Source organism: Frieseomelitta varia, unplaced genomic scaffold (assembly GCF_011392965.1).
Source record: "Frieseomelitta varia isolate USP_RPSP 00005682 unplaced genomic scaffold, Fvar_1.2 scaffold_555, whole genome shotgun sequence".
In the NCBI taxonomy this organism is placed as follows: Eukaryota; Metazoa; Arthropoda; class Insecta; order Hymenoptera; family Apidae; genus Frieseomelitta; species Frieseomelitta varia.
Window position 1 is genome coordinate 56,321 of NW_025110318.1, and position 12,382 is coordinate 68,702.

At 41.7% G+C, this 12,382-nt stretch overlaps 1 protein-coding gene across 1 annotated transcript; it reads right to left on the reverse strand.

The window, feature by feature from the left end:
* Window positions 1-943: 943 nt before the first annotated feature.
* LOC122533810 (cell adhesion molecule 3-like) lies at window positions 944-11,854 on the reverse strand. The gene is made up of 6 exons (XM_043663878.1): window positions 11,722-11,854; window positions 4,718-4,923; window positions 4,469-4,604; window positions 3,753-3,886; window positions 2,552-2,819; window positions 944-1,300 (listed from the first exon to the last, which is right to left on the reverse strand). Exons 1-6 carry the CDS (start codon window positions 11,825-11,827, stop codon window positions 1,230-1,232), a joined length of 921 nt encoding a protein of 306 aa, XP_043519813.1. The 5' UTR covers window positions 11,828-11,854; the 3' UTR covers window positions 944-1,229.
* Window positions 11,855-12,382: the final 528 nt, after the last annotated feature.

The window sequence follows — 12,382 nt, forward strand, 5'->3', positions numbered from 1 at the left end:
GAAACGAGAGAGGGCGGGAAAAGAAAAAAAAAAAAAAGAAAACTGGTAACAAGATGATGACCGCGGAGGAACCTGAATGAATAGAACGGAAGAGAGAAAACGGAATGATCGATATTCTTTTTCTTTTTTTCTTCTTAATGAAAAATACTTATCGAGAGGAGAGCTCGAGGACAGAGGAAATCCCCAGCTCCTCTGGGATCTCGAGACGAGGACATTTCACCCCTGTATCTTGAAGAGAAACGAGTAATCAAGTATAGGACCATGGTTCATGATCAACAGAATTAACATAGAAAATATTGAAATACCGAATTAGGTAGCAGAAAGTATTGTTATCTTTCGGTAATTCAATGTCATCCTTGGGAACGATGCCGGAATTTTCCAGTAACGCAGCAAAGATTGAATGGGTTAAAGGCAACAGCTCTCAGGTGCATCGACCTATTAACAGGTGGATTATGCGGTTCTTTAGGCACTACGGAGGTTAGGCAAACTCAGCCAGAAAGAATTACGATTGCTTTCGCTATACTTTCTCTCGACGAGAGTTCTCTAACGATAGCAAAACTGGTCTGGACTCAGACATCCAGGAATCAAGTCGTTCAGATTATCCTGAAAGTTTTCTACTAATCGTTTATTGAACCGTCTCCTTGGTGGAAAAAATGTAACTCACGCGAGCAAATTGTCTCGTTGTAATAATTTATAGGAAGAAAACTTTTATGCCAAAGGTATAATTGACGAGGTAGAAAGAAGCTTTGACTACTTTGTCTCATCTTGTCTTCGAGGAACCTTTAGCGACCTTTGTCCTTGAGTGACCTTTGAATAACCTTTCAAACGAGTTCAATGATCGTGTATCTATGGAATCTCTCCTGAGATCACTTTCATCTCGTCAGTTTTTTTTTTTTTTTTTTTTTTTTTTATAATTTTTTTTTTTTTTTTTTTTTTTTTTGAGAAATTGTAGACATAAGAAATGTTGTAAGAATTATAACAACAGAATACCTTTAATCAGAAATTTTAATTTAGTTCTATTTAATTGAAAAGTGATTGGAAATAAAGAGATAGATCTGTCACTGCTTGTACGACGAAGACGTCCAGTTGAACGCCACCCTTATCATATTTATCGATATGATATTTAATTACGATTACGCGGCTTAAAAATTACTATTAGATACGATTGGAACAATCTCCTAACGTATTCGTTTTACACTTTTAGGAAGCAATGTGAAAAACAATTGTTATTATCGAGCTAGGATGATCCCCGTGACCAGAAAAATGATCATCTGGTTGAATATTCTGGTTGTCTGACTTCCTGAAATGGAAAATAATTTTATTTAGAACAGTATATACAATATAAATTCTAAAATCTTTCTAAATAATTGAGAATATTTTAAAACGTTGTCTCGTTTCAATTATTTTATAAACTGATTCCTGAAGGAATGATGTTAACCTTTTAGAATTATTTGGGCATAGATGAATAATGTAGGGATAATATTTAAAACCAACATTATTATTCCAAGCAGAAATTGAGAGGAAAACAAAATTGAATCTTAATACTGCTTTTATAACATGAGTAGAAAGAGAGCAAACAAAAGCTATAGTTTCTTTCAAACAAAAATTATAGTTTTTCTGTTCATTCAACATTAGTTTCTGCTTCTCTCTTGTTTCATACTCATCTTCAAGACATTTCAAATTGGATTGTATTGACAGTAACTTTCTATTCTATTTGAACAGAAGAACCTGACCTGTTTGTCCAATCAATCAAATTATCAAATCTAGCTTTGTATCAATGAAGAAAAATCTCTTCGACTTTGGAAAATACACTACTTTTCAAGCATAATTAAATATAAAGTCTGAAATAATGATGTTATTCAATTTTTATGATATATAACGTGTTATAATATATACATATATATGTATATATTATTGTATCATTATATATGTGTGTGTGTGTATGTATATTATATAATTATGAGTTCAATCTTTACTTGACGTTACTATTACCCGCGTGGCCTTGTTTTCTCGATAAATGCCATTAACCCCCTCAATTGAACACTTTTCGGTTGGGTTAATTATCACTCGGCTATAGCTACTTGTTTGATCGATGAATTATTTATCTAGTCCAAAACGGGCAAGTGTTTAATCGTGAGCCAATTAACCTATAATGTATTCAATTTCCCGATTTGTTTGAAAATAGTGGCCCGTAGTAAATTTTGCATGGATTTCAGAAAATTAGGAGCGACGAGAAAAAGAAAACAGCAATCGGAGATAGGGAATTTCCAAATTAGTTTCAAAGCATTGTCTTGGAAAAATTCGTATCCCTATATTTTCAATATCTTCTCTTTCATATAGAATCATTTCCCTCTGTTGGTTATTGCACCCGGGGTATATATCAAAATCCTTAAGATTGACTAAATTTTACACCTGCTAGAAACAAATGTTCACATTCACGAAGAAGAAGTAGAAAAAAAAAAAAAAAGAAAAGAAAAGAAATCTCTAGGCTGTGACATCGAGAGAGCTTCCAGTTAAACGTTTAACCAAAACGAGGGGGTGGAGATTTTACCATTGATTAAGTCGTTGCGAGTGTGGCTCTGCGCCCTGGTCTCGCGGCTCTCCATCACCGGGGCTTTCAGGATCCTCTCATCTCCTTCCACGCTCTCCTCCTTGCTCTGCAGATAGACGGTCGCTATTGTGGCCAAGCACTTGAGCTTCATGTCGCCTCGCTTGAAGTGTTTGTTGGCCACGCGAAACTCCAAGCCCAATACCGCGGTCTCCAAGCCCTTCTCGTCCACGGCGGTAATGTGCGGTCCCTTCAGGTACTGGGTATCGGCCTGAAAGAGCCCCGGAGTCGATTGTTTTCGTCACAATTGGAAAACTGGACGCACAGAGAAAACGCTTGGCGGTTTCGACTGCGAGTGCGCGATTACAGTTGCGCTTTGTGTGCGCGCTGTTACCGCTGCTTCTTTTCAGATCGGCGGCCGCCCCTTCGGCCCGGGCTTTTGTCGTGATTACGCGGAACTTCTTTGCTCATTGGAATTAGCCACAAAGACGGAAATTGTCTGGGTACAGGGGCGGACCGGCGGATGTCGCCACCGGTCAGGTTTTTACAGGTTCTCTTTGCCTAGTTTCAGAATTTTAAATTGCCTTGGTACATCGTTGTTCGTGGTTCTGAAAGGAGAGAATGGGAAATAGGGCGTAGAATGGGGAAAAGAGAGAAAAAGGGAAGAGTAAAGAAAGATGGTTGGATGGCTGGCGAGGGGGAGAGAGGGAGGAATAAGAACGGAGGGGATGGGAGAAGCAGAGAGGAAAAATGGAACGTTTAATACCGCTCTGTGTTCTCCTTGGATCTATATTACTTGGGAAAGGGATATCATAATTCATAATCGGCATTATCAACATACATTTAATTTTCAAATATTTGACTTCTAGTATTTGTGGTGTAATTCGACCATCCTCTGGATGTATCACGTTTCTTGTGAACGAAGTACGTACGTAGCTCGTTCGAGAAACGAATGTTTGAAGAAGCAAGAACAGCAGCGTTAAATTGAAAAGAAGGAAGAAAGGGAGAAGAGCGAGGGAGAACCAGTGTTTTATAACTTGGGGCTAATTTGACGAATTACGCGTCTGCGGTAGATTGGTACAAACCCATAAATCCACATAGAGACACAGTGGTGGTAGTAGTTGAGTTTTCATCGCGGAATTAGAGAGCGCGGACATTAGGGTGGGACCTTTTTTTTTTTTTTTTTTTTATACGAGCTACTTACCGCATCGCCGTTGATGAACCAAGTTAACAGGGCGGCCGGTTTCGAGGGTGCGGATGTGCAGTTCATGCGAACGACATCCCCTACTTGGTAGCGGGATCGACCACCGGTTATTCGTGGCCCTTCGTCAGGAAGAACTGCAAAGAGGGCAATTTTCACCTTTTTCTTTTTTCCTTTTTCTATTAGTCGGGCACTCCTTCCCCGCGATTTAGGAGAACCAAAGTGCATCAGTATCAGAGAGAGTCTAAAATTATATTTTTGCAAATGTAAATCCTCATGAATTCTATTCGAAAGTATCCCCCAATTCTATGAAATTTTTAAATTCCATTCCTCCGTAATTATTCTCTTGCGCTGGAATGACGTTCCACGCACGTCGAGAATATTTTGCCCCAATTTGCAACATTTTCTCAGTTTTATGTATATTTAAGTATAACTCTAGGCAAAACAAAGGATAAGTTGATTGCTTCTTAGTCATTTCGATCCAGTCATATCATACCGACGAGTGCAAAAGAAAAAGAAAGCGACGAATTATTGTAATACGGTTCGGTCACTCGTTATGGTCCGCGAACCAGTTGCCAGCGCGCAAGGTGTTAAGCAGCAATTTGCCGAGAATAAACTCGCGTCGTGTGTGTGGTGACACATCCTGCTGAATGTTTCGTCGCCCCCGGTGGGATAATCGACAGTTTACCAGTCGGATATTAATTAATAAATTTGCTTACCTACTACCGTCATGTCTGCGTGATCGGATACGGTTTGGAAGGCAGGCGCTTCGGCAGAGACCTCGCATCGATACCTCCCCGAGCTAGTAAGATTCACGTTGTTCAGTACCACCGATATCTCCGTGGAATTGTGTATCTGGAATCGTGGATCGTCGCGTCGGTTGATTCCAATCTTTCAGCGATGAGGAGGAGGAGGAGGAGGAGGAGGAGGAGGATCGATTGATATTCCCAGTTAGATGTACTACTCACGTTCACGTTCACGCCGGGTACACGGAAGGTTTGAACCATGGGCACGTCCCTGGGCACGTAACGATAAAACTCGTGGCCATCTTTGTACCATTTCACTGAGTACAATAGCTCTTTGTCCAGGTTGAAGTTGCACTGCATACGGACAGTCTCGTTCAGAACGACGTGCTGCGGTATCTGTAGGGCTGTCATACGAAGAGCCATGATACCTGCGAAAGAGTTTCAATCGTGCTTGCAATTTTGCTTTTTACCCGCGCAATTTTCGTCTTTTGTCAGACGGTATAATAGTTTCTTTTTTTGAGAGAGCGAGAGAGGGGGGGAAGGGGAAAGGGAAATTTCGCGCGCGAAATTTTCTTCTTTGCAAGCCTAGATTCATGTTTCGAATAGTTCTCGCGGAAATATTTCGGAAGTCAGATTCAACGTTAGGCTCGACTCTGATAGAATTCGTGGATTTCAATCGCGACTGGACCGCGGATTTTTGCCACATTCCTGGAAAATTTAAGGATTTAACGGCACGAGATATGTAAAATACGTAAAATGATGAAACAAACTTTTTTTTCTTTCTCTTTTGTATTTTTACTAAAATATAAATTCGCAGTCGGGTCTCACTGATATAATGCTAACAAATGTTACTGCAAAAATCTCTGAACGCTGTACGAACCTGATAGTAACGTGAGATCTACGTGCGTCTGACTACATACGCGTCCACGCTACTTAATTCCGCCATCTGGCGGTCCGAAGCTCGTACTAAACATACTACTATTCCCAAAAAGATCATCTCGAAGATGAAAACCAATCGAGGGACGCGAGACAAAACTCTTGCTCCCGGCGTTGCATCGCCGAGTAGAATGTCCGTAACTACATCGCAGCCAAGTCTTCGTAGCTGATCCTCTTATGCAGTAAGCTTCTTAAAATTACCTGTGATCGAACGGAAAATACGTTGCGGAACTAAGCGAATGCCTCTCCTTTTGGAAACGGTATTTGATCATGGGCGCCCCCGTGGCTCCTCCTCTTCTACTATGATAGATATCGGTGGGGTAGGGTTATTGGAAACGATGCAGGGAACAATTAAATTACATTGTCGACCGAGTGAAAAATCAACGATTTTCTCCAGTCGGGTATTCAATACGAGGATCGTACTCTGCCTTCTCCTCCCTCCCGCCCTCTTTCATTTCGTCGGGCCGATTGGACCGATGGAAAAATCGACAAAAGTGAGTTAAGTGTTAAAACCTTATCGAGAGGAAGCTCCCTTTCATTTTCTATTATTCCGATTTCCTCGTTCGGGTCGTTATTTGCAATACCCACCAAACCATTAAATACCCACTCGAGAATCGGTGGTTGCAGATTTTTTTTTTCTCTCCTTTTTTTTCAAGTGGCCTTAATTAACTTCCCCGATCCGTTTCACTGCATCTTTTTTTTTTTTTTTTTGCTCCTTCCTACAGAAACAACGTTTTCTTTTTTTTATTTTTACCCCTCCATGATGATCTCGTCTTGCACTCGTGTTCGTTATTTAGATTTTTTTTTTTTTTTTTAATTTTTAAAGGGTATTCGTGGTCGATAAGGAAGGTTGCTTTCCTGTTGACCGTGATCAAGGAGTAAGGGAACATTGTAGGTCAGACCGGTATAAATTGCGGTATTTTCGGTCGGGTTTCCGTCAGATACGGCCACGTTTATTGGAAACGCGTCGTACCATTCGAGATGGGAATAGGACGGAAGGAATCTTGGACGATGAACATCAATATCCCACGTGGTTGAAATAGATCGTGGCTCGAAATAGAGGGTGGAAATTGTATCTAACACCAAATTGCTCTGCCTAACCCTTCTCAGGCACGATTAAAACTGATAATCATACCGAATGTTCAATGAAATTCATTCGCTGTCGAGAATATTCAAAAAATTTCAAACATGTCGTGGAGACATCAGAAATTTCATAAAATCGTTCAGTCGTTTGACTTAACGAGGGAAAAAGTTCACGTATTGGAATAAATAATTTTGTTGGGAAAGTTAACCTCTTGCGGAATGACGTGCCATGCACGTCGATAATATTTGACCCAAAATTGTAATATTTTCTCAGTTTCTAAGTATATTGAAATATAACCCAGGCAAAACAAATAATAAATTTATTACTTCTTGATAATTTCTATCCAGTGATATACCGAGGAATTCAAAAAGAAGAGGCATTATTGTATACGGTTCGGTCACTCGTTATGGTCCGCGAACCAGCTACTAGCGCAAGAGGTTAACCTCTTGAATATTAGCGAATATTTGCCCCTTCAATTGCAATAATTTCTCAGTTTTAAGTATATTGAAATATAACCCGGGCGAAACAAATAATAAATTTATTACTTCTACTTAGCAATTTCTATCCAGTGATATACCGATGAATCTAAAAAAAGAAGAGGCATTATTGTATACGGTTCGGTCACTCGTTATGGTCCGCGGACCAGCTACTGGCGCAAGAGAAGAGTGAAACATTCACGATCTACGGATCAGGTGGACGCCTGGCGTCACGACGCTGGTCGCACGTGCTCGTGACGGACACGGGACACGGTCGATTTAATTAAAGGCAATCGGACAAGGGTTGGACGAACCTGTCCGAGAGAGGAGGTTAATCAGCAGTCAGATATATACACTCGGATTATTTATCGGTATTATCGCTTGATATTATGCGCTTATGCCTCGAATTAAACGTTACACGGCCACACCGCGTTAATTTTCGCCTCGCGTGTTTCACTCGTATTTTTTCGAGTCTCGAATTATCGAATTTTCTGCCACGGCACTCGTACGTTAATACACACACGCACGCGCGCGTGATATGCGTTTCGAGTAAGTAGGAAGTTTAGTGCCTGGCGATTACCGTGGCTCGAGAATTAGTCATTGCATTCAGAGGTGCATTTAAAAATTAAAATTCGTGCTGGATCGTAACGAAAGATGTTATTTGTTCTAACCGAGCACAATTTCGACACTATGTCTAACTCGATCGGATCTAGATTCAAGATTTAACACAATCTAATCAATTCAACAATTAACCACTCTTGCGCTGGAATTACGTGCCACGCACGTCGAGGATTTTTTTGTCCTAACATTGCAATATTTTCTCAGTTTTGAATATATTTAAGTACAACCCAGGGCAAAGCAAGTAATAAATTTATTGCTTCTCAATAATTTCTATCCAGTGATATCGTGCCGACGAGTACAAAAGGAAAAGAAGGCGACGAATTATTGTGTATGGTTCGGGTCACTCGTTATGGTCCGCAATCAATTGCCGGCGCAAAGTGGTTAAATTGCATTTCTAGAGCGATCTTAATATCATTGAACTTTTGATTTGATCTAACTCCATTGTTAATTTCTATCTAGAGAGGACTGTATAATCTAAAATTAAATATTTGAAGTTTAATTCGAAATAAATTATTACGTTCAACCCAACGATGCTGTTTGCGAGTTGATTTTATTTAGATTCAAATGTAAACCCGATCTTGACTTAATATGCGGGAATGGGCGCGTAATTTTGATTTACTTGAGACTATCCTCGACTCAGTTTAAACTTAACCTAGATTGACGAGACCCCCAAATTTGGCCCAATTCACTGTTTTGCACGATGTTAATTAAGGAAGTGTCCCTGACACTTGAAGGCTTTCGCGTGCTTCAACAATAAATTCTGAATTTCGAAGTAATATATATATATATATTTTTAATTATTTTTAAAAACAATCAATCCGCGTGCATCCAACGGACTTCAATCCGAATTTCCCCACAGTTTCCTAGCTTTGAATTTCCAATTTTTTTCAAAATTCGGTTAACACCGACAAAATTACAGAGAATCGAGTGTATTCGAGGCGAAACCGCGCTTACGTGTACTTCAAAAGTTTCCGGAGTTTTAGAAAACGCAGTCAGGCCGCCGCACAATGGTGGAAGTGTAATTTCCTTGTTCGTGGAATTAGGGAGGTTAGAGAAAGAATGAATGAACGGGCGAGGGCGCGTCGAGTTGCGCGAGAGAAGGGGAGAGGGGAGAAAGAGAGGTCGACCGCGACGTATTGTTTTATTTAAACGGGCTCGAAGTTTAGTGTCAGTTCACCGGCGAGCTTTATTGGAAATTGAGCCAATTAGAGTACTCGAGTTAACGACCTATCGTAATACGCTTTCGCGAGGCCTTTCGACGGTTACGTCGTCCTGTTGGCCCCCTCCCCCTCCCCCTCCCCCCGTCTTTAAACGAACGTGACATCACGAACCGCTTTACGCGCGCCCGTATATCTGCTCGTTTCTTGATTGGGAATGGTCCTGGAGACGATTAACCGACACTCGAAAAAAGTCGTCGACTCTGTCGTTCTTTTCTCGTTCGACCATCACTGTCTTTTTTTTTTTTTTTTTTTTTTTTGCCATTTACTAACGCGAAGTTTCGCCTTCGTTTCGAATGGAAATTTAATGAGATAAACATTTGTTCCGTGAAATTAATTACGCGGACTGAACCTACCCTGCGATCTGAAAATATTAACCTCTTGCGCTGGAATAACGTGCAATTGTGTTGCAAATTGCAATAGTTTCTCAGTTCTCAAGTAATGTTTAAATTTACAAACGATAAGTATTATTACTTCGTAATAGACGAGTTCAGAAGAAAAAGAATGCGACGAATTGGTTGTATACGGTTCGGTTACTCGTTACGGTCCGCGAATCCAGTTGCCAGCGCAAAGGGGTTGAATTTGACTTTTTTTTTTTTTTTTTTTTGAGAAAATTGTTAGAAAATTCGAAATAAATTCCGAACAAATGCCCGGAATGGGGAGGAGAGAAATTAAAAAAGAAAAAATTATCCAACTCGAATGACGAGCCTGAGGTTCGCAGTGGTAAAATTAAAATTCGACAAGAATCCGTTCGCCGTTTGGTGTTATTCGTATACGGAGAGAGTGTATTCACTTTTCCGCTTATTCTGCTGGACTTCCGCGTCCCGAGAATCCTATTTCTATCCGTCGACAAAAGCGGATCCTATCTAAATGTCTGTTGGTTACCGTATTACCGCCATTCTCTCACGGGAAGTTCGCGCTCCCTGTGACCAAGGAAACTTCTGTCCCGCTCTTTTGAATGGCGCACGGTATACACCGACCCGTTCAACGTTGAAAATAGACCCTTAATTCTCATTTGCCTGTTTAACGTCCTGGCAACTTTAAATAAACGACAGAGCCAACAAAGGGGAACGTCAACCGAGCTCTACCGAGAATTCGAGAATCTTCTTTAGTCGCGAAGATTCTGCCATTTAAACACTTTCTGCACAATCTGCACTTACCGCGATCTGCAGTCGAACGGAATTTTTCCAAATCGAATCGAATTGGAATGGTGGATTTCGTGGACAGAGTTCTCTCTAACTGGGAATCGAAGATTGACGATCACAGTCAGAGGGGAGATGGAATTACCACGGAGCCTCCACGTGGACTAAGGAAGATCGACGCGCTTAGGATATTGGAATTACGCAAATTACACGCGCCGAACGCGGAAATCGATGTGGTTCGGATGCCACGGGCCCATTGGCCGTCGTGCAAACATCCAAACAATGCGAGTAGCCGCGTGGGGCTCGAGTATCGGTTCAAATATTGACTAGCGATATCTTTAGCCGGCAATTAACGCGATGGGCCGGTGTTGAATATTTATTCTTCTAACCAACTGAAACCTGAAACACACCGATTATCCTTTCTCGTCGAAGGAATCCAACAACGTCCTAGTCTACATTGCCCTAAGTTCAGTATGGTACCATTTTACGAAAACACAACTTCAACTTGCCTCGAAGCTAACCGAAACCTAAAACACATCAGTTATTTTTTGTCATCGAATAAATCCAACGTCCATTATCCTAACAACGTCTTAGCCTACGTTATCCTAAGCTCAATATGGTACCATTTTGTGAAAACACAACTTCAACTTGCCTCGAAGCTAACCGAAAACACATTAATTATTTTTTGTCGTCGTCGAAGAAATTCAACGTCCATCATCCTAACAACGTCCTAGTCTACATTGTTCTAAGCTCAGTATGGTACCATTTTACGGAACACACAACTTCAACTTGCCTCGAAGCTAACCGAAACCTAAAACACATCAATTATTTTTTGTCATCGTCGAAGAAATCCAACATCCATCATCCTAACAACGTGCTAGTCTACATTGTCCTAAGCTCAATATGGTACCATTTTACGAAACACACAACTTCAACTTGCCTCGAAGCTAACCGAAACCTAAAACACATCAGTTATTTTTTGTCATCGAATAAATCCAACGTCCATTATCCTAACAACGTCTTAGCCTACGTTATTCTAAGCTCAATATGGTACCATTTTGTGAAAACACAACTTCAACTTGCCTCGAAGCTAACCGAAAACACATTAATTATTTTTTGTCGTCGTCGAAGAAATCCAACGTCCATCATCCTAACAACGTCCTAGTCTACATTGTTCTAAGCTCAGTATGGTACCATTTTACGGAACATACAACTTCAACTTGCCTCGAAGCTAACCGAAACCTAAAACACATCAATTATTTTTTGTCATCGTCGAAGAAATCCAACATCCATCATCCTAACAACGTGCTAGTCTACGTTGTCCTAAGCTCAATATGGTACCATTTTACGAAACACACAACTTCAACTTGCCTCGAAGCTAACCGAAACGTAAAACACATCAATTATTTTTTGTCATCGAATAAATCCAACGTCCATCATTCTAACAACGTCCTAGATTACGTTATCCTAAGTTCAATGTGGTGCCATTTCACGAAATAACCTCAACAAACCTACAACTGCGAATCTCCTTTAAGAATCCGACATCCATCCTTGAAAACACCATCATCCTACCTGTCCCACTCCACTTTGGAAAACGTCGAGTTTTAACAGAGGATACAATTTCGGATTGCAGAACCAGGATTTCGACCATTTGGACAGATTTGGAGGTTCGTTTCGTCGTCGAAGAGAGGAGGACCTTCTCGTGGAACGGGATAGGTGGTACGGACGCCGACAAGAGGGAAGTTCCTACCTGAATGGAACGCGAACGCGAGGAGCGCGATGAGACTGGACAGCAGGGTCCTGTGGTTCACCGGGAACGGCATCCTCTCTGGCGACCCCATGGACCGTGGACCCATTCGAAGATCACGTCACTGGCCGCCCATCCTCTCCGCTCGTTTTGGCACACTGTTCACGCACACGAGACTTGAAATCGATCTCTCTCTCTGTCTGTCTGTTTGTCCACCAGGTGTACACCTCGATCACGACGACGAGTATACGAATACGAGTACGAGTACGAGGACTACGACTACGATCACGGAGGGAAACACCGACGTGTATGGCGTAAAAGCGGAGGCGCACGAGGCACCCGGGCGGAGCGACCTTCGGGAACGGTCAGCAGGTGTCGGAGCGGCACATTATTTTCCACGTTCCGCGCGGACTAATTGAAAATCTATACGGGCCAAAGAGGCAGTCGCTACTGCGGCATATCGGCACACACCAGCAGAGGGAACCCTGGAGGTGCTGGTGTGTTGCTGCTGCTGCTGCTGCTGCTGCTGATGCCGCCGCTGCTGCTGCTACCACTGTGATGTTCTCTTGCTAGTGTGGTGGTGGTGGTGGTGGTCCAATGGTGGTGGTGGAGGTGCTGCTGCTCTGGTAGCGATAGAGACAGCTTCGACGGTTGGAACGTTCGG